Source organism: Panicum virgatum, chromosome 6K (genome assembly GCF_016808335.1).
Source record: "Panicum virgatum strain AP13 chromosome 6K, P.virgatum_v5, whole genome shotgun sequence".
Classification (NCBI taxonomy): domain Eukaryota; kingdom Viridiplantae; phylum Streptophyta; class Magnoliopsida; order Poales; family Poaceae; genus Panicum; species Panicum virgatum.
The window spans coordinates 2275394-2299966 of NC_053141.1; the positions used below are offsets into that span (position 1 = coordinate 2275394).

Genomic DNA, 24573 nt, shown 5'->3' on the forward strand with positions numbered 1-24573 from the left:
AATTCTCGCCGATGCTCGTCTGAACGTAGGAGGTGCTCCATCTCTGGGATTTCCGGAAGGACCGATGTCAGCAGCATCGTGAGGTGCATTCTGCGGACACTTCTTGTAGTTGTGACCCAATCCTCCACATTGGCTGCAACGCTTTTGTGCCTTGCTTGCTTCGAACTCATCCATACCATTCCGAATACGATGTGTCTGACGACGGCCTTTGCCTTTCTTAGTGGCTGGATCAGGAATAAACATCTTATTCTCATTATCCTGAACGAAAGGCCCCACTATTCCAATCCCGTATACATCATGTCCCCAGGTGGATACAGCTGCTTCCTTGCTGAAGTAAGGTGAAACAAATACTCATGGCTGCAACCCAGACTCTGCACATGCCGCAATGAGATGGGAGCATGGCAAATGCAATAACTTAGGCTTCATGCAGGAGCAGAAGGCTTTTCCATCTACTGTAATCAAACTCTCCTGTACCACCCTATCTCTACGGATACCACGACCAGTTCTATCCATGCATAGAACCTCAAATCTATGCTCCATTGTACCTGTCGATATGACGCGGTGCAGTTTGACCCTTTTCAATCTTCTCTTGCATATATTGTGTCACTCTTGTGCAAAACTGAATTTGGGGGTTACTGATGTTTATGCTTGCAGCCGTGTAACGCTCTCTGAAATACTTCATGCACCCATACATGATGAACTCAACAATTCCCACAAGAGGAAAGGCACGACAAGAACGCATAATCATATTGAAACACTCTGCATGGTTCGTTGTCTGAATACCATACCGTATTCCGTTGGTATCATAAAGGAATGACCATTTCTCCTTAGGTGCACCTCGAATCCAGTGTGAAAATGGCTTCTCAATTGAATCCCTAGCCTCTGCAGCCTGACTCGTGTCTGCTCCTGATGGCCTTACCTTCACTAGCTCTGCATTCAACTGATCAAGCATCTGCCATAATGCATTGAAGTTTGCACCCATATGCCTAATGCACCACCTGTTTTGGACATTGGGCCACAATGGAGGCGTTGTCGCAGTTCCACGTTGCAATTTCAGTATTGATTGCAGCAGACCTGCATGTCTATTACTAATAAGGCACACATCTGGACGTGCAGCAACAACATGAACCTTCACTCGTTCAAGGAACCAATACCAACTGTCTAAGTTCTCATTCTCAACAAATGCAAATGCGAGCGGAACTATTTAGTTGTTGCAATCTACCCCGATTGCGGTGAGTATCTGACCTTTATACCTTCCAGTCAGAAATGTGCCATCAATGCAGATCACCGGAAGACAACACTGAAATGCTCTAACACAAGCTCCTATGCAAAAGAAGGCTCGTTGCATAATTCTTTGCCCCCTAGTCACGGCTGGTACGAGGTATGTGTCATAAAAACTTCCAGGATTTCTAGCAGCAACATGGGATAACATAAGAGGTAGGTTATCATATGATGCCTCGTATGTGCCGAACCGCATCTCGAACACCCTTTGTTTAGCCCGCCATGCCTTCAAATAACTGATGGTGTACTGGTAAGTCTGCTCAATGTGTCGAACAATTATTTTTGGCTCATAATTTAGGTTGTTCATAATAAACCCATACATTTGCTTTGCAACAAAGTCGCATGATATATTGCGATGCGAGGGAAGAACTTCTGACAGCAAACAAGTGTGCTCTGTCACAATGGAACATTTCCAGTTCGACTTCCATTTTCCCTTGAATGCATGTACTCACCATGGACATCCATCATTCACATACTTCACCTCATATTCTTTACTGCCAGACTTTACGACTCTAAATTCTTGTTTCAATGATATTGCCCATAGTCTCACAGCATCTTTTACGGCTTCAATATTTGGATATGTTGCACCTTGCACTACCTCATTCCCTCTGTACTCCCGCTCCTGATTTCGTACATCTTCTGCGACATGACTGCCAAAATCATGCTCCTTCCACTCTTTTGGCAATGAGTACTGCTCGTCATCAGATGAGCCCTCATATTCTTCCATCTCTATTGCGGTTTGGTCTTCTGCCTCCATCTCGTCCACAATGCTATGTATCCTCTCTCCCTCATCAGTAAGGCCCTGTGGTCCCATGTTTTGGTTCTCTGTCTCTTCTGACTCATCTTGCTCAACATAATTGGTCTCTCTTCGAATACTCGGAGTTCCTTGATCTGCACAATGTTGGATTTCATTTTGTGTCTTCTCCCGGATTTGAACAAGAATGGCCAGAGGCCACCCACGCTCTAGAGCTGCTTGCATGTACTTCTGCCAGTCATCAGTGCTATGTATTATCATCAATTCCCATAATTCACTTTCTACCTCCCAATTAACAAGAGACTGGACGGTGATCACATGTGTCAACGGATTAACACGGAACTCACGCTGCAGCCACTTACATATGGAACCAAAACTCCTTTCCAGAGGTTTATCTATGGCGCTAGATGTGCACTTAAAGGCAGAAAGATCTACTCCATTTGGCCCATGCAAAATATTATAGTCACCATAAAATACTTGAAACTGCATCTTGCTCAACATATCTATATATCACATAATACTTATCGAGTTATACTCTTTACTTCACTACCTTATTCAATAATCCGTAAAAACTAAGTATGAAATTCAACTACAACGTATAAGTATTCATAACTACGTGATGACACTCAAATTCTATACTGCATATGTCAAATTCTATTCTAAATCACAATTAATTTATAAACACGTCTCTAATAGTACTGCAATTGTAATAATAAATGCGTAGTACTAATTTTCTAAACTAATTTACTACTACGTAACTACAAACTAAAATATCATTAAACTCCTACTTAAATGGTTCTACTATAGCACTAATTAAATTAAATTACTTAAATAGAAAAATATATAAACTAAATGTACTAACCTGTAGATCATAAGTGCTGAATCCGGCAGGACTTCGCCGCTTTCCTTCTCCTCACCCCTCTCTTTTTTTCTGGATTTTTGGTGGAATTTTCGGGCTCAAATGAGGAGGGAAGGGGGGTTGGATCTTATATAAGGGGGTTACCCCGGTCGCCCGGGGGGGCAACAGCCCCCCTGTCGCCCGCCAGGGGGGCGACAGGCCTCCCTGCCGCGCCCGTGGCCGGGGCCCAGTGGTCGCCCGAGGGGGGGCGACAGGCCCCCTTTTTTCCAGAGACCTCGTTGCAAATTTGAGAAAAAAAATTACACTTAGAGCCTGTCGCCCTATGAGGGAGCGATCGGAGGTATTTTTGAAATATTTCAAAACAGATATATTTTTTTAAAATTTTTATTTTTAAAAAATATAAAAAAGAAAAAAGCGCCCGCCGGGTGGCACGCCCGGTAAAAAAAGCATAGGCCCATTAAGAGCCCACTTAATCCTTCCCTCCCGGCCTCATCTTTCACTGGAGTATAAAACAAAGGAAACCCTAGCCTCTCTCCAGCACATCCCGCGGCCGCCTCCCTCAGATCCTCCGTCCTCGCTCGGTCAAGTGCCGCCGCTACCCCCCCTCCGTCACTCTTCTCCCGTGGCCACCACCCACCGCATCCGCCGCTCCCCGCCCCTCTCCACCGGCCGGTTTGGTTTGTCTCTGAAAGGCGGCGGCGGCGGCAGCGGAGATGTCCGAAAAGAAGCGCGGCGGCGGCGGCACCCGCAAGGACGAGGTGGTGACCCGCGAGTACACCATTAACCTCCACAAGCGCCTCCACGGATGGTATTGTCCCCTTCCTTCCCCTGCCCTTCTCTTCCCATCCCAAGCTTTGCAGTAGCTGCTGACTAGATCCGCGTGTTGGACAGTAGAATCGCGCATGACGAATTTATGCAGCTGTGTTTGGTTTGTCTCTGAGTTGCTGGTGCGGAGGGTTGCGGCCTGCGAGCACTCTGTGGGCTTGCGAATGGTTGATATACCTTTTTGGATCGTATCCTTTACCAGCTAGAGTGCAGTCGGAATCATCTGACCGAGCGGGATTAGATTATGGTGGATCCTGCTCTTGTATTTGATCCCACATTTCATCGCGTTTTTTCTTGTTTTGACTGGTGATTAGTGGCTTGTAATAGCAAATCTTTTTGTTGGTGCCAGTGCTAATCGGGTATAGTCAGGTGTCTGCCTTATTATTCTGTGGCTGCACACAGTTACATGCCCGGGAGATGTAATCTGCTCATCGTTACACGTTTTGCTTCTCATTATGCTGTGATGTGTTCCATTTGGGCAGTACACTTTTCATCCATTCTAATGGCCATGTGTAGTTTGGTTTGTAGTTATTGTTGTAATGATCCATCACCATCAGTGCCTTTTATTGTAAATATCATGTATCCAAACATAGCATATTGCATTGCCCGGACATAGTCAGGTATCTGTCTTATACAATTTTGTGGTTGATACAGTTACATGCCCGGTACAAAATGCCACTCATCGTTACACATGTTGCACTGACATGCTGTCATGTGTTCCATTTGGGTGCTACATCTATATTGAAGTACAAAATTTTCCTGCTTTATGAATGTGATGCCATCTTATGTTGGTATCTGATCCATTAATATAGTTCGTTGGTTTGTATTGTCCGGACATAGTCAGGTATCTGTCTTATACAATGTTGTGGTTGATACAGTTACATGCCCGGTAGAAAGATGCCATTCACCATTACACATGTTGCCTTGACATGCTGTCATGTGTTCCATTTGAGTGCTACATCCGTACATTAGTGCAAAATTTTGCTGTTCCATCTGTTATTGGATTTCTTTTGAAAACTCAAATCCCAGCAAGTCTTGTACTGAGAATCAATATGTAGTTGATCTGTCATTGTAGTGATTGCTAATCGGTTGATGATCGTATGGCAGCACCTTCAAGAAGAAAGCACCAAATGCCATCAAGGAGATCAGGAAGTTTGCACAGAAGGCTATGGGAACCACTGATGTCCGAATTGATGTGAAGCTCAACAAGCACATCTGGAGCAGTGGTATCCGGAGCGTTCCAAGGCGAGTTCGCGTCAGAATCGCCCGGAAGAGGAATGATGAGGAAGATGCCAAGGAGGAGCTCTACTCTCTGGTCACAGTTGCTGAGATCCCTGCAGAGGGTCTCAAAGGTTTGGGTACTAAGGTTGTTGAGGATGAGGATTAAGCCCTCCCATGGATTGAATCTGCTAGCACTTAGTGCATATCATGAGAGCAAGTTTGAGAATGTTACCTTAGCTTATTGTTATCTACCGTTGATGACTTATGTAATAGAAGATTCAAAACTTTGCTCATTTCTTTCAAGTGCTTGAAATTTTGACTACTTTGCCAAATCGTGGTATCTACGTGGCGTGCAATCAACTTATACATGGGGTGTGATAACCTTGTCCCATTTTTCTCTCTGCATCAGTGAAACGTGTTGTATGTATGACAAATGAGTTCTAGTTGCTTTGGAAACATCCAATGGATGCGTTTCTATTGATTGTGTTCAGTTTTGTCAGATAACACCACTAGCTAGTTCTATTAATTTTCTACAGTGCCATCACATCGAATGTTTGGACACATGCATGGAGCATTAAATGTAGTTGAAAAAAATAACTAATTACATAGTTTAACTGATTAGTATGAGATGAATTTTTAAGCTTAATTAGTTTATAATTGGATATTGTTTGTCAAGTAATAACGAAATGAGCTACAATAACAAAATTAACAACTTTTCACCAACTAAACAGGACCTGATAACATCTTGTGGTTACAGTCAGATATTCCAGCTGATTCAGCCCTTTGTGGCAGTCAAAATATGCATGTTCGTATCCCGTGCCATGGCAAAGATGGCCTCAAGTTTGAGATGTTTACTTGCAGTTTGGATCATCAGGGTGTTGTACTGAACGCTTGCATCTGCTCGACGTTTGAATAAAAAAAAGTCCGTTGAGCCGTGGGCTCGTCAGTTCTTCTAAATCTTTAAATTTGCACTATCTATTCAAAGATCTAGGTGGGCATAAAAACCTTGTGGTAGCTAAAGCCGAGGGCCAAGGATGATAAACTAACAGCTTTCTCTGTCAGTTCCTTTTTCTTTAAAGCCGAGGGCCAAGGATGATAAACTAACAGCTTTCTCTGTCAGTTCCTTTTTCTTTCTAGCATGCATTGTTTTTGAGACGCCACGCTATCCCTTCGCTACACGCCTTCACCGCATTACCATGTAGCAACCCATGATTACTTGGGGCCTTGCACATATACTTCAGATAGTGCAAAAAAAAAAGTTCAAGCAGTACCATACAAGTTTGGCAGAATTACGGCAATCAAGCCCAGTCATCTAGATCTCGGCCCAGGGGGAGTCATCTTCAAGGATATACAAGAGCTGCTGTCTCTATATTTTATCACCGCGATCTTGCTGATACAGAGTTTGGTGAATAAAAGAACGAGCAAATTCCCTCAAAAATAAACTTTACAATTATTCATCCAATTATGAGAGGATACTAGTACTGAAAAGTTACAGATTTTGGAATTTCTTTTTCATTAACGATGCCGTGCGTGTTTGTCTGTGTGTTAGATTGGCCACTGGAAGCATTATTCTCTTGATTGTTCGTGGAAGGCCTTGCCATTGCTTTCCTAACTCTAAGCCAGCTCTGATGCTCGTAGCGTTTGAACTCCGAGCTCAGCGACATTTCCTGAAATTCGAGGTGTATGTGTTTATAGCCTGATTCGTGCCTGAAATTCGAGGGGTATGTCTTGCAGCCTGATTCGTGCAGGTATAGCTACCTACTCACATTCTGAAAGTTTAAGAAACATGAGGATGTGGTAATTGATCAAACAGGTAACACTGAAATAGCAGTGCTTACATTGTGAACAGGTGATTAGGTGAAGGAGAATCCGGTTAGCCAGCTGGGTAACTACCCGGCCAGCAGCTAAAAGAATCATCGAGCAATGGTATGCAGGGGAGCTCAGCAGCTGACTGAAGCTCCACCACCAAGCTAGGATTACAGGCAGATAGATATCTGCCGATGATGTCAGTTAGAGGTAGCTCCGCACAGCAACAGCTTTCTGAACTGCATGCACCAAATATTCAAGTGTATAGTAAATGAATCCTTTCGCTTTATCTTTTCAACTTTCTGAGGCTTGGGGAGGAGTCAACAATTAATGAATTCCTCCGACTCACCAGCAACAGTTTTATTGGAAAAAAAAGCTTACAGACTTGAAGGGCTATAGGCAGGTGTAACAGGCCAAAGCCTCTAACCTTGGGTACCAATATGGAACTATCTAAGCGCATAACAAACACTATGAAACTAGAAAAACCAAAACGACCTACATAACTTTTCTCCATAAGGAAACTGACAGCATATAGCATTAAATATCTAGACAATGTAACAGACAACAGCACAATGCGTTTCTGGAAGATCAATGTAAGAGAAACAACATGTTGCATTCCTAATAGAGCTTTGTAAGATGTAATGGTGTATTGAACTTCTAAAGGAATTTTGAACCAATGTAAGACCATAGCTTTACATGAATCAAAAGCAAGGGGAGGTGAAAACAAATTAGTTTTTAGTTTAGTTCATTGAAATAGTCCATGATAATCTTTGTGACTTCTGTGAGCACAGAGAAACATATTACAAAGAAGGATTTAGTTTACAGTTACTGGTATACTTCATGATAACCTTGGCAAGTATGCAAAAGCTGGAGATCTAAGAGCTTCTCATTTAACTTTGTTGAACACAGGGAAACACTTCCATTTATGGTTACCTTGTTTCACCAGCCAGACTTCCCAAATTTTGGCTGAGCATGCAAAAGAGCCAGAAGAAACCCAATGCAAGGTTTTCCCCTTTGTTAAATTAACATTTTATTGTGATAGATCAATGTAACGGCACATTAGCTTTCTAGAGGGCATTTTAATCAGTCAATCAATAGAGTAAACTTTTTGGGAAGATCTAAACAAATGATGGAACTTACAAGTATGTGGAAGATGACAGTTATTCATGCGCTGAAAAGGGACATCTTAATGACATATGGGACCAAATTAACTATGAAATACGAAAAAACCATCCTATGTATTTGACATACTTCTTGCTAGATTACTTTTACTATCAGAAGGCCGTTTTCTCCATTAGTAAATTAACATTGTATGAAGTTAGATCAATGAAAGAGCATATAGTTTCCAGCCTTCTACCAGAGGGTGTTTCAATCCATTCATCAGGACTATCAGTTGAGCTTATGAAACAAAAACCTCTTGAAAACATGATTTCTAATTGAAGACAATGGAAGAATCGGGTACTGTTTCATGATGCCTGAAAATCATGAACAGGTTTTGAGCATAATCTAAAGAAATGACTGCAATACTTTCCAAGTATATGGGCATCCACTTATCAGTATCAACCTCATGAACTGCAAGGTTAGTAACTATAAAGGGCTAGTCCCACTCATGAGAATTTAGATTGATAGGGCAAACCAGAGGGACTAGGAACAATTGGACTGGTGGACCGCCAACATCACAGATAATAAATTGCTATCATCATAATGCCAAGTGAGATTGTGTTTAAGAGTGTTGTTGACAATCCCTGTTATATGAATGGATCAACCAATTGGGAAAGTGGCAGCCTGCACAAATAGGCAACGCCAGAAGTCCTACAGCCCCATGGAATTTGCAGATTCCTATACCAGCAACGAAAAAAAGTAGCAGCACTGAATCAGCAACAGTGCGTAAACCAGCACAGATCATATAGCATCAATTGCAATAATGGTAGCATCAATTAAGCAAGATAGCGAAACAGTGATGAAGGAAACACCGAAACAGATCCACACTTTACATTGCAAAAAAAAGAGCTGTATTACATCACATGTAGCTAAGCAAAGCATCATCAGCGAGATCCATTAATTAATTGATCGGTCGGTCGACAAACACACACGCACACCATTATCCATCCATTTATCCAAACCCTGGTAGGCACAGCAGCAGTTCCGAAATGAAAGCACGGAAGAGAGAGAGAGGAGAAGAGAATAGTAGAAGTGATGGGCAAATTGAAACGAGACAAGATCAGATCAGATGATAGTAGGAAAGGAAAGGAAAGGAAACGAAACCAAAGCGAAGCAGATGAAATCGTCTGTAAGGACCGGAATCACTTGGCGACAATGCGGCGGATGAAGTCGTCGTAGCGGATGGTGCCGTCGGGCGCGACGTCGACCTCGCGGATCCACTCGTCGAACTCGTGGGGCTCGAGCTTCTCGCCGATGGAGGTGAGGACGTGGCGGAGGTCGGCGACGGAGACGGTGCCGGAGGCGTCCTTGTCGAGGACGCGGAAGGCGTCGCGGAGCGGGCGGTCGAAGGGCTCCGGGCGGAGGTGGGCGCGCATGAGGTCGAGGAAGCGCGGGAAGTCGAAGGGGGCCGTGAGCTTCTCCTGCGCGGCGATGTCGCGGAGCTGCGCCTGCGTGGGGTTGCCGCCGAGGGAGCGCATGAGGACGCCGAGCTCCGAGGGCGCGATGCGGCCGTCGCCGTCGGTGTCGAAGAGCGAGAAGGCCTCCCGCATGGAGGCGATCTGGTCGTCCGTGAGGTCCTTGCCGCCGCCCATGGCGCCGCCGGATCGGGATTTGGGCAGGATCTCGCGGCGAGGGGTGGGAGAGGGGAGGCGTGTGGGAGGAGGGATTGATTGGGGGCGGTGGTGGTGGGGAACAGCCAGCCAGCGAGCGAGCGGCGAGGGGAATCGGAATCACGCGGTGGGCTAGTGGTGGCGTGCCGCCGGGGAGGGGACGTGGTGGGCTTGGGTGTGGAATTGGGCTCGGGATCCTCTTGAGCGTGATGGGCCTGTGCGTGGGCTGAGGCCCAGGGGACCGGAACCAGCAGCAGGGCCGAGTTCTGGGCCCACTGGGCGCATCCCATCTTGTCGGACCGACCAGGGCAGGAGGAGCACTAGCAAAATCCCATCCTCCACTTGTGTGGGCCCTGGGCGCGCGAAGTATTTATTCTGTTGGCTGGGCCGGAGCTGGAGGTGGTGGCTGGAGTGGTATGAGAGAAAAATACTGTTAGTTGGCTGGTGACTGGAAGCTGGTGCTGGAGCGGTGTGAAAGAAAAATATTGTTGGGCTGGAGGCTGCTGGAGCTGCCGAACAGAGTGATTAACTACTCCGCCGCGGTCGATGCATTAATTTAATGTCCCTAAAAAAATTTAATTTAATGCGGTCACGCCGGGAGGACGCTCCTAATTCGAAATTTGAATCGCGTCCGTCAAAGCATGTCGCGCACGATCCATGGATGATCCCTCTCATCATCCTATTCGGCTATTCCCTACCCTTTCCGGTGAGATCGCCGTACGTGCGGTGCGGGGCCGGCACGTGCCCCGCCACCCACCGCCGTGGGGTCGAGCCGCCTCCGCCTATTTGAATTAGTTACCGCAGCAGCGATCTGTTTTTTTTTCTTAAAAAAAAACTTAACCTGCGGTATTAGTATTACCGTGCCACGGCGGCCGGCGCTGGTCTGGTTTTCCACCGTGGTCGTCTCCCCTCCCGTGCACACCTCCGCGGCTTGTCCGGGCAAGCAGCGCCTGCGCCGATGCCCGGTCGGCGACCAGCCACGGCGTCGCGTGGTGGTGTACGCTGGACCCGTGTACGTACGCAGCAGCGAGCGAGACGCCGCCGCATCCAGGGTTCACCTTATCGTTTTTACTGTAGCGGTAACTGTTTTTTTGAAAAAAATTTGACTTTTGTATTTTTGAATTTTGAATCGAAAAACAACATTTATCGGACCGGTAACCACATCCCACTCAGTAGCGGTATCGGTAAAATCACTGATAATCGGCGATTTACCAGTGGTAAGGTGAACCATCCCGCATCTACCGTGCTCCAAGGATGCAATGCGATTCTTCCTGCAACGAGTCCTCCAACAAAGACACGCACGCATGCATCTCCTATGATTCTACAATGATTTTAAAGGATGTTTGATCCTAGCGCTAATATTCAAAAGTATTAAGAATTAGTGCTAGCCCATCCAAACAAGAGTGCTAATGAGGTGGGCTAAATTTAGTTAAAATAAAAAAAATTTAACAGTACGTGCTAAAGTTTAGCATCAAGCAACTTTAGCCCATCCAAATAGTAAAATGGAGCTAAGCTGATTTCATTCTTGATCTCATTTTTTTTAAAAACAGCTCATTATGTTATATCTTCGCCCACCAACAATTACTCTGTTCGACTGCAACCAGCTAATAGTATTTTTCTCTCACACCAAATTAGCATCAGTCAAACAACAACACTTTTCTCTTACAATAAATCCAATAAATCATCACCAGACACCAGTCACAGCCAGCCGAACAGAGTTAGGTGCCAAGTACCCTTCTTTTGCAAAGGAAAGATGGTGCCAAATGTCCTCACGACCTTTTTTATTGGCTTTATATAAAAAACAACAACACTAGTCTCGTAACTTCATATTCTTTTCACGTCCCGGTTCTAATTTGACCCACAAGAGACCACAGTCCACGCCGATCTTCAGCAGTATAATTAGGGGTGGTAAAGGGCCCAACATTTTGAACTAAAAAATCTAAGGATCGGGTCCTAAAAGGGCCGGGATCTAAACATATGTATTTTTGAACTAAAAATTTTAAGGGTTTTATTGGGCTGTGAAGAGGCCATTAGAGCCATGGCCATTACCACCCCTAAGTGTACTTCCACGCTGATGCAGTCTCTGATCCGTCATTTTGTATTCTTGTAGCTGTGCACCAGCATCATCATGGTACCAGCTACAATCCCGATAAAACCCCTCCCTTTTCCACCTTTTTTACTATCCATCCAAAGGCCTTTCGAGCCTCCCAACTTTTGACTCCCCCGCTTTTTACCGTGAACCCCCTATAAACCTCCGGATTCCCACGCCTCCACACACACTCCCACCAGCGCCACTGCGACAGTGTCAGTCCCCGCTCCGCCATGGCGTCCAGGCGCTCGCTCCCCCGGCTGCTCCTCCACCTCCCGCTCCTGCTCCTCTCCGCCGCCGCCGCCGCCGCCGCGGAGGCGTCGTCCGCGCGCAGCGCGGAGGTGGACGCGCTCATGGAGCTCAAGGCGGCGCTGGACCCCTCGGGCCGCGCGCTCGCCTCGTGGGCGCGCGGCGGCGACCCCTGCGGCCGCGGGGACTACTTCGAGGGCGTCTCCTGCGACGCGCGCGGCAGGGTCGCCGCCATCGCGCTGCAGGGGAAGGGGCTCGCCGGCACCGTCCCGCCCGCGCTCGCCATGCTCCCGGGCCTCACCGGCCTCTACCTCCACTACAACGACCTCCGCGGGGACATCCCGCGGGAGCTCGGCGGCCTCCCGGACCTCGCCGAGCTCTACCTCGGCGTCAACAACCTGTCCGGGCCCATCCCCGTCGAGCTCGGCCGGCTCCGCAGCCTCCAAGGTGACCTGGCTCTTCCTCGACTCGACTGCCTTGGGTGTCTCATGTCTGGGGCTAGCTAGCTAGCTAGCTTAACGGTAGAATTTGAAATGCTGAGTAGGAGTATTTGGAGTTCCATGTGTGTGCATTCACGCGCCTCAATAGTTAGTTTGTTCGACTGAGTTGCTTCCATTTATGGGTAAAACTTGTGGAAATTTGAATTTGAATTTGGGCTAGTGAACACACAAAATTCGTTTGTTAGGGAAATAGTTTTTTATCTTATTATTGTGGCCTCCAGAGCTTTGAACTGACAGCAGGAAAGTTCAATTTCTCGTGCACGTGCTGCTCAAAATGCCGTTCTTTCACATACTCAGCCAGGGCATGCCCTTTCTCATTCGTTCAAAACATTGTGCTTCCTCTGTCGTGACTGTTGACTCTCGAGTGCTGATTGCCTGCCTAGAGGCTCAGGACAGCACCACATAACTGAAGCGACACAAAGGTTGTTTTTTTCTCAGTACATTTTGGCCTTTGTGGATTTGATTGTACGGCTAATTTGATGTACTATGAATCATAACATTCCATCTTTACTCTCTACCTCTTGTACTGAGGCCTAAAGCTAGTTATTACTGACACAAAAAGATGCTTGGATTCTGCTCAAGGAATTCTGTTAGGGCGCGTTTAGTTCCCAAAAATTTTCACCTCCCCTTTAAACACATATATGAAGCACTAAATGTAATTAAATAACAAAACTAATTACACAGTTTGGATGTACATGACGAGACGAATCTTTTAAGCCTAATTAGTGCTTGATTAGCCATAAGTGCTACAGTAACCCACATGTGCTAATGACGCGGTCAAAGGCCTCAAAAGATTCGTCTCGTGGTTTCCAAGTGAGTTCTGAAATTAGTTTTTTAATTAGTGTCCGAAAAGTCTTCCCGACATCCGGTCAAAGTGCTGATTTGACATCCAAAAATTTTTGGATGGGGAACTAAACGCGCCCTTAATGTGTTGGTTTTGCTCCACCAGAGCTCTGCAATTACACTGCTCCTACAGCTTTGCTCCTGTTGATCTACAGCTCATAATTGACATTACTTCTCTGTCTGATTCAGGATCAAACTAGCCTGCCCAAAATTCAGTAGACCAACCTACCCAAAGTTAATTTGCAGCAATAAGTGTCCGCCTCTAATGGTAGTTAGCTCAAAAAGGTTCCTTTCTTTGTGCAGTACTGCAGCTCGGCTACAATCAGTTGTCAGGGAGCATCCCAACTCAGCTGGGTCAGCTAAAGAAGCTCACTGTTCTTGCCCTTCAGTCCAACCAGCTCACTGGCGCAATACCCGCATCCCTCGGGGACTTGCCGGCACTGACACGGCTGGACTTGAGCTCCAATCAACTCTTTGGTTCCATTCCTTCCAAGCTTGCTGAGATACCTCAGCTTTTGACACTGGACCTCCGGAACAACACGCTTTCAGGAAGTGTTCCATCTGGTAATTAATTAGTACAACTCAGGAATGGTGTTCTTTCTTGATGTCACTGCCCACTTTCTTTGTTATCTAAAAAAAGAATCTGATGATGTAGGTCTGGAGAAGTTGCATGAGGGATTTCACTACGAGAACAATTCAGAGCTATGTGGAGCTCAATTCGATTCTCTGAAAGCTTGTCCTTACGACGGCAATGACGATGGCAAAATGCCCCATAAACCCGAATCAACCTCTGTCAAGCCCCAACAAATTCAAAAGACAGCTGACCTCAACAGAAATTGTGACACTGGAGGTTGCTCAAGATCTTCGACGCTCTCTGCAGGGGCTGTTATTGCTGGAACAATAATCATTGTAGCTGGAGCAGCAGCTTGCGGCCTGTCTGTGTTCTCATGGCACCGTCGCCAGAAGCAAAAGGTTGGCAGTTCAGTTGAGCATTTGGAAGGCCAGATTAGTCTGGACCAGTCAAAGGAAACATGTCAGAGAAGTGCTTCCTCACTGATCAATGTTGAGTACTCCAGTGGCTGGGACACCTCATCTGAGGGGTCACAGCACGGAGTGAGGCTGTCGTCGGAGGGCTCACCAAGTGCGAGGTTCAATCTCGAAGAGGTGGAGTGTGCAACACAGTACTTCTCGGATGTGAACTTACTTGGCAAGAGCAATTTCGCAGCGACATACAAGGGGATCATGCGGGATGGCTCAGTTGTTGCGGTGAAGAGCATCAACAAGAGCAGCTGCAAATCGGAGGAGGCCGACTTCCTGAAAGGCCTCCGAATGCTCACGTCGCTGCGGCATGAGAACCTTGTTGGTCTGAGGGGCTTCTGCCGGTCCCGGGCACGAGGGGAATGCTTCCTCGTCTATGAATTCATGGCGAATGGGAGCCTTTCGCAGTATCTTGATGTCAAGGAGGGCGATGCGACCGTCCTCGACTGGGCCACTCGGGTCTCCATCATCAAGGGCATTGCCAAAGGTATGCATAATTCAGCATCTCCATTTCGTTATCTATTAGTATTATAGGATCAGCACTTGGTAGTGTGTGTACTACTAGCAGTTTGCCCAATACATTATGCTGATATGCAAAATCTCTTGAATTGTTCAGGCATTGACTACCTCCACAGCAGCAAGCCACACAAGCCCCCTCTCGTCCACCAGAGCATCTCTACGGACAAGGTCCTGATCGACCACCTGTTCACCCCACGCCTCGCCGGCGCGGGCCTGCACAAGCTCCTGGCCGACGACGTGGTGTTCTCGTCGCTCAAGGACAGCGCTGCGATGGGGTACCTCTCGCCGGAGTACACCACCACGGGGCGGTCCACCGACAAGAGCGACGTGTACGCGTTCGGCGTGGTGGTGCTGCAGGCGCTGACGGGGCGGCGCGCCGTGTCGTCGCACCTCCGGCTGGGCGCCGAGTCCGGGAGGCTGGACGACCTCGTGGACCCGCGCCTCGGCGGCCGGTTCTCGCGGGCCGAGGCCGCCAAGCTCGCCGGCGTCGCGCTGCTGTGCACCGCCGAGGCGCCCGCCCAGCGCCCGGCCATGGCGGCCGTGCTGCAGCAGCTAGGCACCAGCCAGTGAAGCGACGACGGGCGTTGCTTTTCAGAGACCGCCTTCTGATATTACTACTTGTTAGCTGCCATTGTTTGAGTTGCAGCTCCTTCCTCAGGAGCTTGCTTGTAGTGGGCCGTTGCCTCGTTTAATTTATTTACCTGTAGAAGTAGTTTGGGGCACAATCTGCTGTTTGGAACGAAGGAATTTCCTCATGGAGATAGCTGGTTGGCTTGTTCGACGACGACCAACGCATGGATGCATGTAATACACAGTTGCTACAAATTAAATAGTACTCCATCCGTTCTAAAATGTAGGTTGTTTTAAAAAAATTTGATTCATAGTGTTTTTTATACACCTAGATATAATATATGTCTATGTACATAATAAAATATATGAATCTAAAAAAATTAAAACCACTTGTATGTTCATTGTGTTCTATCGGCTCAGCAGAGCCATCATCCTCGATGAACTCTTGCCTAGATGAACTTGTTTCATCTCTCATGGGAAAAATGTTTTCAAAAAATGTAGCATCTCTGGACTCCATTATAGTACCAACATGCATGTCAGGTACTCCAGATTTCACTATTAAAAATCTATATCCAACGCTGTGAATAGCATAACCTAGAAAGATACAATCCACAGTTTTAGGTCCAAGCTTACGTTTCTTGGTTATTGCCACACTCACTTTTGTCAAACAACCCCATGTACGTAAGTATGACAGTGTTGGCCTTTTCTTCTCCCATTCCTCGAATGGAGTTATCTCTTTATTCTTTGTAGTAACACGGTTTAGGACATGACATGCAGTCAATATAGCCTCACCCCACCATTCCTTGGAAAGTCCCGCTGTATCTAACATGGCGTTAACCAAATCCGTTAGAGTGCGGTTCTTTCTTTCGGCAACCCCATTTGACTGAGGTGAATAGGGAGGCGTCCTTTCATGAATAATACCATGTTCCTCGCAGAATAAAGTAAATAAATTTGAGAAATACTTGTCACCACGATCTGACCTAACTCTTTTGATCTTTCTCTCAAGTTGGTTTTCTACTTCAGCTTTATAGATTTTAAAGTAGTGTAAAGCTTCATCTTTTGACTTCAACAAATAGATGTAACAAAATCTAGTACTATCATCAATCAAAGTCATAAAATATTTTTTACCACCTTTTGTCAACACTCCATTCATTTCGCACAAATCGGAATGAATTAATTCTAAGGGTGCCAAGCTCCTTGCCTCCGCGGTCTTATGAGGCTTACGAGTTTGTTTTGATTCAACACATACATGACACTTAGAATTTTTGACAAAAGTGAACTTTGGAATTAAGCTCAAATTAGCTAAGCGCATCATACAACCAAAATTAACGTGACAAAGCCTCGAATGCCAAACATTTGTTTCATCAACGTTAATAACATTGTATGCAATTTTATTACAAACATCTGACAAAGAAAGACGGAACAAGCCTCCGCTTTCATAACCTTTTCCAACAAAAGTACCAAACTTAGACAAGATACATTTATTGGACTCAAAGACTAATTTGAAACCATCTCTACACAGTAGAGAGCCGCTGACTAAATTCTTCTTGATGGTGGGGACATGCTGCACGTTCTTCAGCTGCACGGTCTTCCCCGAAGTAAACTTCAGATTTACCGTACCAACACTAAGAACACGCGCATGTGATCCGTTCCCCATCAGCAAGGAGGAAGTCCCGCCGGTCTGGTAAGAAGAGAACAAAGAAGCATCAGCACAAACATGAATATTAGCACCAGTGTCAAACCACCACTCGGGTGAACCAAAGACTGAAAGAACAGTAGATAATAAATTACCGTACCCCGAAGTTCCTCCAGGCTCGCTAATAACCATGTTGGCGGAGTCGTTGCCTTTGCGGTTCGGACACTTTGCAGTAAAGTGATCCGTACTAGCGCACACATAGCAAGCTCCCGTCTTCTTCTTCTTAAAAGTGGTTGTCTTCTTAGTCTTTGATTGGTTCTGCGGTGGCTTTTTCTTGTTCTTGTGGGAGTTGTTCTTCTAAACAAGATTGGCACTTGAAGCACCAACAACTCCTTTCCCACGTATGTCCTTTGCTCTTGCCTTCTCCTCAACATCAAGAGTCCCTATGAGTCCATCTATTGTGAACTCCTGTCTCTTGTGTTTTAGAGAAGTAACAAAGTCTCTCCAAGAAGGTGGCAGCTTAGAGATTATACCTCCGGCCACAAACTTATTGGGTAACACACATGGGGACTCTTTGCTGCAATTTTTGAGATCTTTTGCCAGAGTATGTATTTCATGAGCCTGTTCCACTACAGAACGGTCTTCGACCATCCTGTACTCAAGGAACTGCTCCATGATATACAACTCACTCCCAGCGTCAGATACTCCATATTGAGCCTCAAGAGCATCCCACAATGCTTTGCCAGTTGGCAGCCGGATATAAGAATCCACCAGGTTATCACCGAGAACACTAATGATCAAGCCTCGAAAGAGAATATCAGCCTCATCGAACGCACTCCCTTCCTCTGGAGAGAATTGTTCAGGCTTACCCTCTTTCACATGGATCACTCTCGATAGTGTTAACCACAGTATAAGCCGCTCTTGCCAACGTTTGTAATTTGAACCATCAAAAGGTGGTGGTTTGATTGATGCAGCAAAGCTAGATACCGAAAGCCTATTAACACAATTAGGTTTTTGGATTGTTAGATATCTAGGCAATTTTTGGTATATTTTAATTCCAAATATTAATATCAATTTCATGATATAGATGAGTGATAATGTGTGTACAAAATATATGCATGTGTTCATGTTATTCTCACTAATAAGCATGAACAAAGAATTAAACCAGAGTAGGTTTAGTAAGTACCCCAAGGCGGGACCAGTGCCGGAGGCACCGGTTGCGCCGTTACCAGCTGGAATAGACATGCTATTCGACTGGTCTTGCTCGAAGTAGCCGAACTATGTCGATGCAGGAAGATGTTCGCAGTGCAGTCCCACGAACGGTTACGCCGGGAAGTAGACGAAGTAGTCGTTCGCACGAGCGGTTACGCCGGGAAGTAGACGAAGGAGTCGTTCAGGGAGCGAGCAGTCGCGTCAAGACGCTTCCCAAAAACCTAATTGCCCGCGTCCCGTGCAGGACCTTCAGCGAGCAGAGGTTCCGGAGGCCCTGCTCTCGCTAGACCTGTGCGCGCAGTGCTAGCGGTGGGGAAGGCAGAAAGCAGCTGAGGGAGAAGGGAGAGGTCTCCTGAAGAGGAGTACCTGGATGAAGGCCCGGCCCGGCAAGCGAGCGCGCGCGCGCGTGTGGTTCACCGTCCTCCTCTTACCGGCTTCACAAGTGGTGTACACGAAGTCCACCTTTTAAGTCGGTTGAGATCCTCCTCAATTCTCGGTACGGAATTAAGCATTGATTCCCTAGCATTAATAGTGGGCTTTAAATTCTTTTAATGCTTTAGAAGTAATGGGCCAAGCCCATTACTCCAACAGTAAGAACCAAAAAGGTCAATCGCTTCCTAAACTCCTTGCCAAACTCGTAACTTGCAATTCTGCATGCATGGATGAGTGACTAGTGTTTGTGTGTGATAAGGTGGATTCTTTTCTGCATGATCTAGAAGAATGGTGTTCAAATGATCTGATTTAGCGAAAAATCATGAATAACAGAGACAAGTCAGCCTCCTGTTATTACTTGTCAGCTGGAGTGACGGCTAGTGATCGGCTACAAGCTTGGTAGCTGCCATCGTTTCTTGTTTGAGTTCCAGCTCCTTCCTCGGGAGCTTGCTTCTAGCAAGCGGTTGCCTCCTTTTTAATTCACCTGTAGAAGTAGTTAGGAGCAATCTGCTACTAGTAGTTAACCACTGCCTCATGGCACTGATTTTGTGTGATGACCTCTCACCTCTGGGCTCTGGTGGTCACTGGTGTCAAATGTGAATGCATACATGTGTGTTCAACCTAATCTACCCTTGGATGAGGGTCTGTTCGGAACGAAGGAATTTCACAATAAAACTTGGATGTGTATCGTACGATGCAATTCAGTTATTGTTCTTGATAGCTTCCGCGAGGGAAATCACCAAATTTCAGAATTCAGACGCACTCCGGCCCTGATGGTTGGAACGGAGGAAATGCAGGTCCAGAGTTTGGGACAGTTCGTCCTGGTCGCCGTACTCGTGTTGTATGCATCTCCACTAGTCAAACAATTTGGCTGGAACGGAGGAAGTGCATCTCCACTAATACTAAAATTGATTGGATTGTGTGTTGTTATGGGCGGCATACAAATTTCATAGCAATACATAAATTATGGGCAACACATGATATTTTCAAATTTAACGATATCCACAAACAAACGTTACATAATTCTTTTTAAAATTAATCAAACCAAGGTACGCCATGATATCAAATCCAAACAACTGGCTTCTAACCTCATAGGTCAGTTCCCGTGCGATTCTACGGACAACAAATGTATTAGCTCAAATTATTTGCAAGATATATTTATATTTGTAAAGACTTATGTAAAATACAACTCAAGAAATACAAAAATATTGGCAACTATTAGTTTCTACCTCCCATAGAAATACATATTTGTTTATCTCATCCCAAAATCAAAATTGTGTATATCTACATTCAAGCATGTTAGTTGGCTGAGCACCCTGAAGTTCAATCCAGAACTATTTGCAAACTTCCACGTATTATTTAAAATTCAGCCAAAATTTAGACACAAGTACTTGTGCAAATTCCAAAAGACTGAAAACATTATAGGAAGACAAACACAGCAGCCAATCGGAGCAAAATATACAAAAACGTGAACCAGAGTGTGCTGCCCTCTAGCAAATCCGTTAATGTGACTAAGTATTACTCATTTGGATCTGACAAACACTTGCCTTTTTATTTTGGTACCGACTGAAATGTAGCTAAGTCATTGTATCCTATACTACATTGAAAGTTTCTTTTAAAAAAAATGGTGTATAGTGGATAGGCGGAACCGGAAATGGGCTAACCTAGCTAGCCATCCATAAGTGAGGCTACAATGACTCTCGACTATCCAGCTGCTCCCTTGCAATCTCCTGCCCCAGCAACCACTACCTTGTCTAGAATTATTTCCTACACAATAAAACCTAATAAAAACCATGCATATGACCAAAGTACAAATTTCAAGATAAATTACATACAGTGACAATGTAGGGGCAACAAATCTATAAAGTTAAGATATGTCTCTTGTTGACTTAATAATTCAAGACACAATAAAAGTTTAAATATGCCTTTGTCATTGATGTGGCCATTAGGGAAGCTGAGCGCCTGATAAGTTTGATCCGAAAATGGCATACCAAGCAATATTATTTTCCATAAACAACACCATCCTAAACTCAGGCACATCCCTAGTTTAATATCCACGGCTCTTTGTAGTTGCAGAACCGAAGCAACAAGCTGCAGGGTTGGGGAGTTCACAGGATTTGCAAACACTCAGGCATGTATGTCTTAGGTAATACTCTCTTCTACCATAAAAATGTAGGCACAATCAGTTCATTGCATTTGACTATGAACTGCACGTTGAACAATTTAAATAATTATTGCACATAACTTATGTTCCATTTTGCTACCTTCCTAGACAAAATGACCCAAAATGTAAGAACCGAGAACTACTTGAAAGTATTACTGCCACTCAGAAACTTAGATATTGTGAGGGTTCAATTTTTCTGTGCATATGTGACGGAACCGCCAAATTAAAACTCTAATTAAGCGTAATGGCCGTCATTTGAACACATCGGGTTCATTAGCTTAACGGTTTAATTTGGCGATCCTTTCTCACCCCACGTACCGATCGAAACATCACCGATAGTCCCACGCGAAGGTGGGCGCAGATGGTACAAGCACGACACATATTTGAAAATACAACAAATATACATAATACTTTACTTTAAGTTTTACCAACCAAGTGTGAATAAATACATAATTTACAAACTTTGCATTACTGAAATCCGGGTTCAACTAGAGAAAAGGGGGGGCCTACAACTAACAAAAGTGTGCCCTAGGGAGATCCCTAACTAAACGTCTGGCTCCACAACCTCCCATCCCTCTGCGTCCCGACGGATGAACTTGGCGCAGCAGGGACATAAGTCTACGTCTGCGTGTCCTGAAATAATTGTGGCAACAAACCCTAAGTATACTAATACTCAGCAAGGCTTACCCGACCAGTGGGTATAACTTAGCCCACATATCTAGACATGCAAGGCTTTTGGCTGGTGGTTATTTTGCAGAAAACAGCGACTAAAGTTATTCCTTACTTTTATTATTTTAGCTCCAGGTTCTATATAAATTAACTCTCATTTAATATTTGCATGGACTCACTATAGCAATCGTGGTGAGGCAAGCAAAAATAATTCAATGTGCTCAATATTTTATATACTATACATAATTCTCATTCTAACAATTTGCTACGATGCAGCAAAGAGATCAAGACCCTCATGACCGCGAGACACGGCGAATCGATCCGATTTAACCTTGCAAGGTGGACCTAACCAACACGGCATGCATTTGCCCCGTCGGACTATACATGCCAACCATTCCCCTCCCTGCCTCGAACTACAGAACCGCCCCACCTGCATATAGTCAGCCGAGTCCTACGAGAGACAACCAAAAGTAAACATATGCATCCCGATTCTCCGCGGCCACTCGACTCGCCCTAAGGGGTGGGTAGAAGTTCCGTACTTTCGAAACAAAACAGTACTCGGCTTACCGGTTTCGGCTACCTCCTACTCCCGGCATGCGGTTAATACAATTCAATCCCCGATCAGCACTGCCGACAACGACCGGTCCTTAATCGACTCAGACGGGGCTAAGACACCCAGGAACCCTGTCATGCGGCCATACCTATACATCATCCCCGCCCGGTCTCACATCTCCATATCCATTTCAATACTCAATACTGTAATATAAGTAGACATAACCTATGTCTCGCGAGTAACTGGAAATTACTCGACTTCTATATATCCTATACCTCGCGAGCGACAAGAAGTCACTCGACTTCTACCGAGAACTCTTAAGCATAGCATTACTATCGTCCTATCATACTAGTGTAAACTCAAGGAAACCTAGAGATCATGCAACTAGGGTTTCAACCAATTTCCATACGTAATGCACAAGTAATATATATATATATATATATATATATATATATATATATATATATATATATATATATATATCATAAGTTAAATTAATAGGTTGTGCTCTGGGGCTTGCCTTCGGGCTATTGCACAGAACTGGGGTCAGACGGGCCTTGGGCCGGGTGCTCACACCTTTCCTCCTGGGCTTGCGTCGGCTGCTCCTGTGGTGCCGCAATCACCTCAAATATGGCGCCCTCAGCTGCGGATGCTACACGTATGCATATGAAATAAATGAGTGCAGCTCAATGATGTAACTATTTGACTTCAAATGGAATGCCCTGCGGACTGTCCGCACGCAAGTGGCGGACCGTCCGCCGTGCTATTCTACCGACCCACCAGAGACAACAACGTCTCTGGAACAATTTCTAATTCTACCTGCGGACTGTCCGGCCACCCTTGGCGGAACGTCCGCAGTTCACGTACTCAATCCACTAGAGACAGCAACGTCTCTGGACAAAATCCTAGACTCTACTGCGGACTGTCCGCGTCCAAGTGGCGGACTGTCCGCGCCTAAGTGGCGGACCGTCCGCAGTTCAATCCTGCGAACCCCCACCAGAGACATCGTCTCTGGACAAACTTCCAGTTTCAACGGCGGACCATCCGCTCCCCTATAGCGGACCGTCCGCAGTTCATTTCTGCTATCCCACCAGAGACAACATCGTCTCTGGACAAAATCTATCTGACCGGCGGACTGTCCGCACCTCCCAGGCGGACCGTCCGCGACACCTAACTCTTGACCCGTGCCACAGGCGGCAGCAAGTGCAGCGGCGACGGCGGCGGTCGTTCACCGGCGCCGGCGACACACCACGGAAAGGGAAAAAGACCGGGAAGCACGAGGAACTCACCACGAACCCATTCCCGCGGTCGGTTCGAGTGGAGGACGACCGGAGAGGCGGATTGGCGGTGGAACCAAGCTCTAAGCACCTCCAATGGCGTCCGGTGGTGGCGGGGATGATTCCGGCCGTAAGAAGCCGGTCAAGGGGTTTAGGACGGTGGAGGAGGTGTCGAGGAAGGTTCCCGCGCGAGGAATCGAGATTTGGTGGCCGGAGGAGGGAGATCGACGGAAGGGGGCGACGACGGTGCGAGAGCTCGAGCTCCGCTCGGCTCTGGACGAAGTGAGGAGGAAGAGAGGAATGACAGGTGGGTCCCACGTCCATCCAGATAAATATCTAGGCTATGCCTGGCGGACTGTCTGCCGGCCCCGAGCGGACTGTCTGCGAGGCAGGTATTACATCATATATAGCTGCCAACTCCAAATTATCTGATAGATTAAGACGGCAAGATAAATAAACAGTCGTGTGCATTGATACCCATTGACAGCCATCAGAGCTGATACCGATTGATAACCAAAAGCTCGTGCATTGCAATTATAGCAGTAATGTTGTGTGAAAGCTACATAAGTGCAGCTATTTCTAATAGCAACAATAAAATAGCCGGATATCACAGCAGCATGAAAAGAGGATGTATATTTGAAGCTGAAATTCAGATACATATGCATTTCAGTTCAGTCACACTTCAACAACAGTAGACATAGCCTCACCTAATTTGATGGTGAACTTCAGCTCGTCAGAAACTCACTATAACCCATCATGTAGCTTGACCTGCAGTCCCAACAAATGAAATATTCAAGGTCAAGCAAGAGGCCAATAGCAAAGTAAAACCTGGAGCTGCTTTGACGGCTTACCAAAATTGCTACCTTAGCATATTTCAATGCTAAATTTCTGGTAACAGTAAAAAATAGAATAATTACACAAAGAAATGCAAATAATTGGCCACAAAGGAATATATGGGGCAAGGGAGAAGTGCATCTCAGTGGAATAATAAACTAAAAAAAAACTTTTATTCTAATCTTTACATTCTATATTCAAAGGATTGTTGCTTGCACATTTCAAAACATTGTACTTATGGAAAAAAAAGGCTTTGTAATTCCAAACATTGCACTATGAATATATGGAACTATGTACCGCCAAATTGTAAACTATGCACTCCACGCTACAAACATTTACATATATTTGACTCTTAAAGTTCTACATATGGCACTTTATAGTAGAATCTTGAAAGCTTTTGGCTCTTGTGTGGAAATTTTTTATAGAATACCTAGCTTCAAATGCACGTATTTGAAATTTTATTTGTAAAAA

At 45.6% G+C, this 24573-nt stretch overlaps 3 protein-coding genes and 1 long non-coding RNA gene across 4 annotated transcripts; 2 read left to right on the forward strand and 2 right to left on the reverse strand.

Annotated features, from left to right (window-relative positions):
- The first annotated feature begins 3412 nt into the window (after positions 1-3412).
- Positions 3413-5321, forward strand: LOC120711210 (60S ribosomal protein L31). The gene is made up of 2 exons (XM_039996670.1): positions 3413-3702; positions 4827-5321. Exons 1-2 carry the CDS (start codon positions 3608-3610, stop codon positions 5104-5106), a joined length of 375 nt encoding a protein of 124 aa, XP_039852604.1. The 5' UTR covers positions 3413-3607; the 3' UTR covers positions 5107-5321.
- Positions 5322-8662: 3341 nt separating this feature from the next.
- Positions 8663-9638, reverse strand: LOC120711213 (probable calcium-binding protein CML7). The gene has a single exon (XM_039996671.1). The coding sequence runs from the start codon at positions 9497-9499 to the stop codon at positions 9050-9052; it is 450 nt and encodes a 149-aa protein (XP_039852605.1). The 5' UTR covers positions 9500-9638; the 3' UTR covers positions 8663-9049.
- A 2158-nt stretch (positions 9639-11796) lies between these two features.
- LOC120711214 (MDIS1-interacting receptor like kinase 1-like) lies at positions 11797-15539 on the forward strand. The gene is made up of 4 exons (XM_039996672.1): positions 11797-12302; positions 13502-13762; positions 13854-14723; positions 14853-15539. The coding sequence occupies exons 1-4, from the start codon at positions 11840-11842 to the stop codon at positions 15323-15325; spliced, it is 2067 nt and encodes a 688-aa protein (XP_039852606.1). The 5' UTR covers positions 11797-11839; the 3' UTR covers positions 15326-15539.
- A 4597-nt stretch (positions 15540-20136) lies between these two features.
- Positions 20137-24263, reverse strand: LOC120713858. The gene is made up of 2 exons (XR_005691298.1): positions 23976-24263; positions 20137-20372 (listed from the first exon to the last, which is right to left on the reverse strand). It is a non-coding gene; the product is annotated as an uncharacterized LOC120713858 (long non-coding RNA).
- Between the last annotated feature and the right edge of the window lie 310 nt (positions 24264-24573).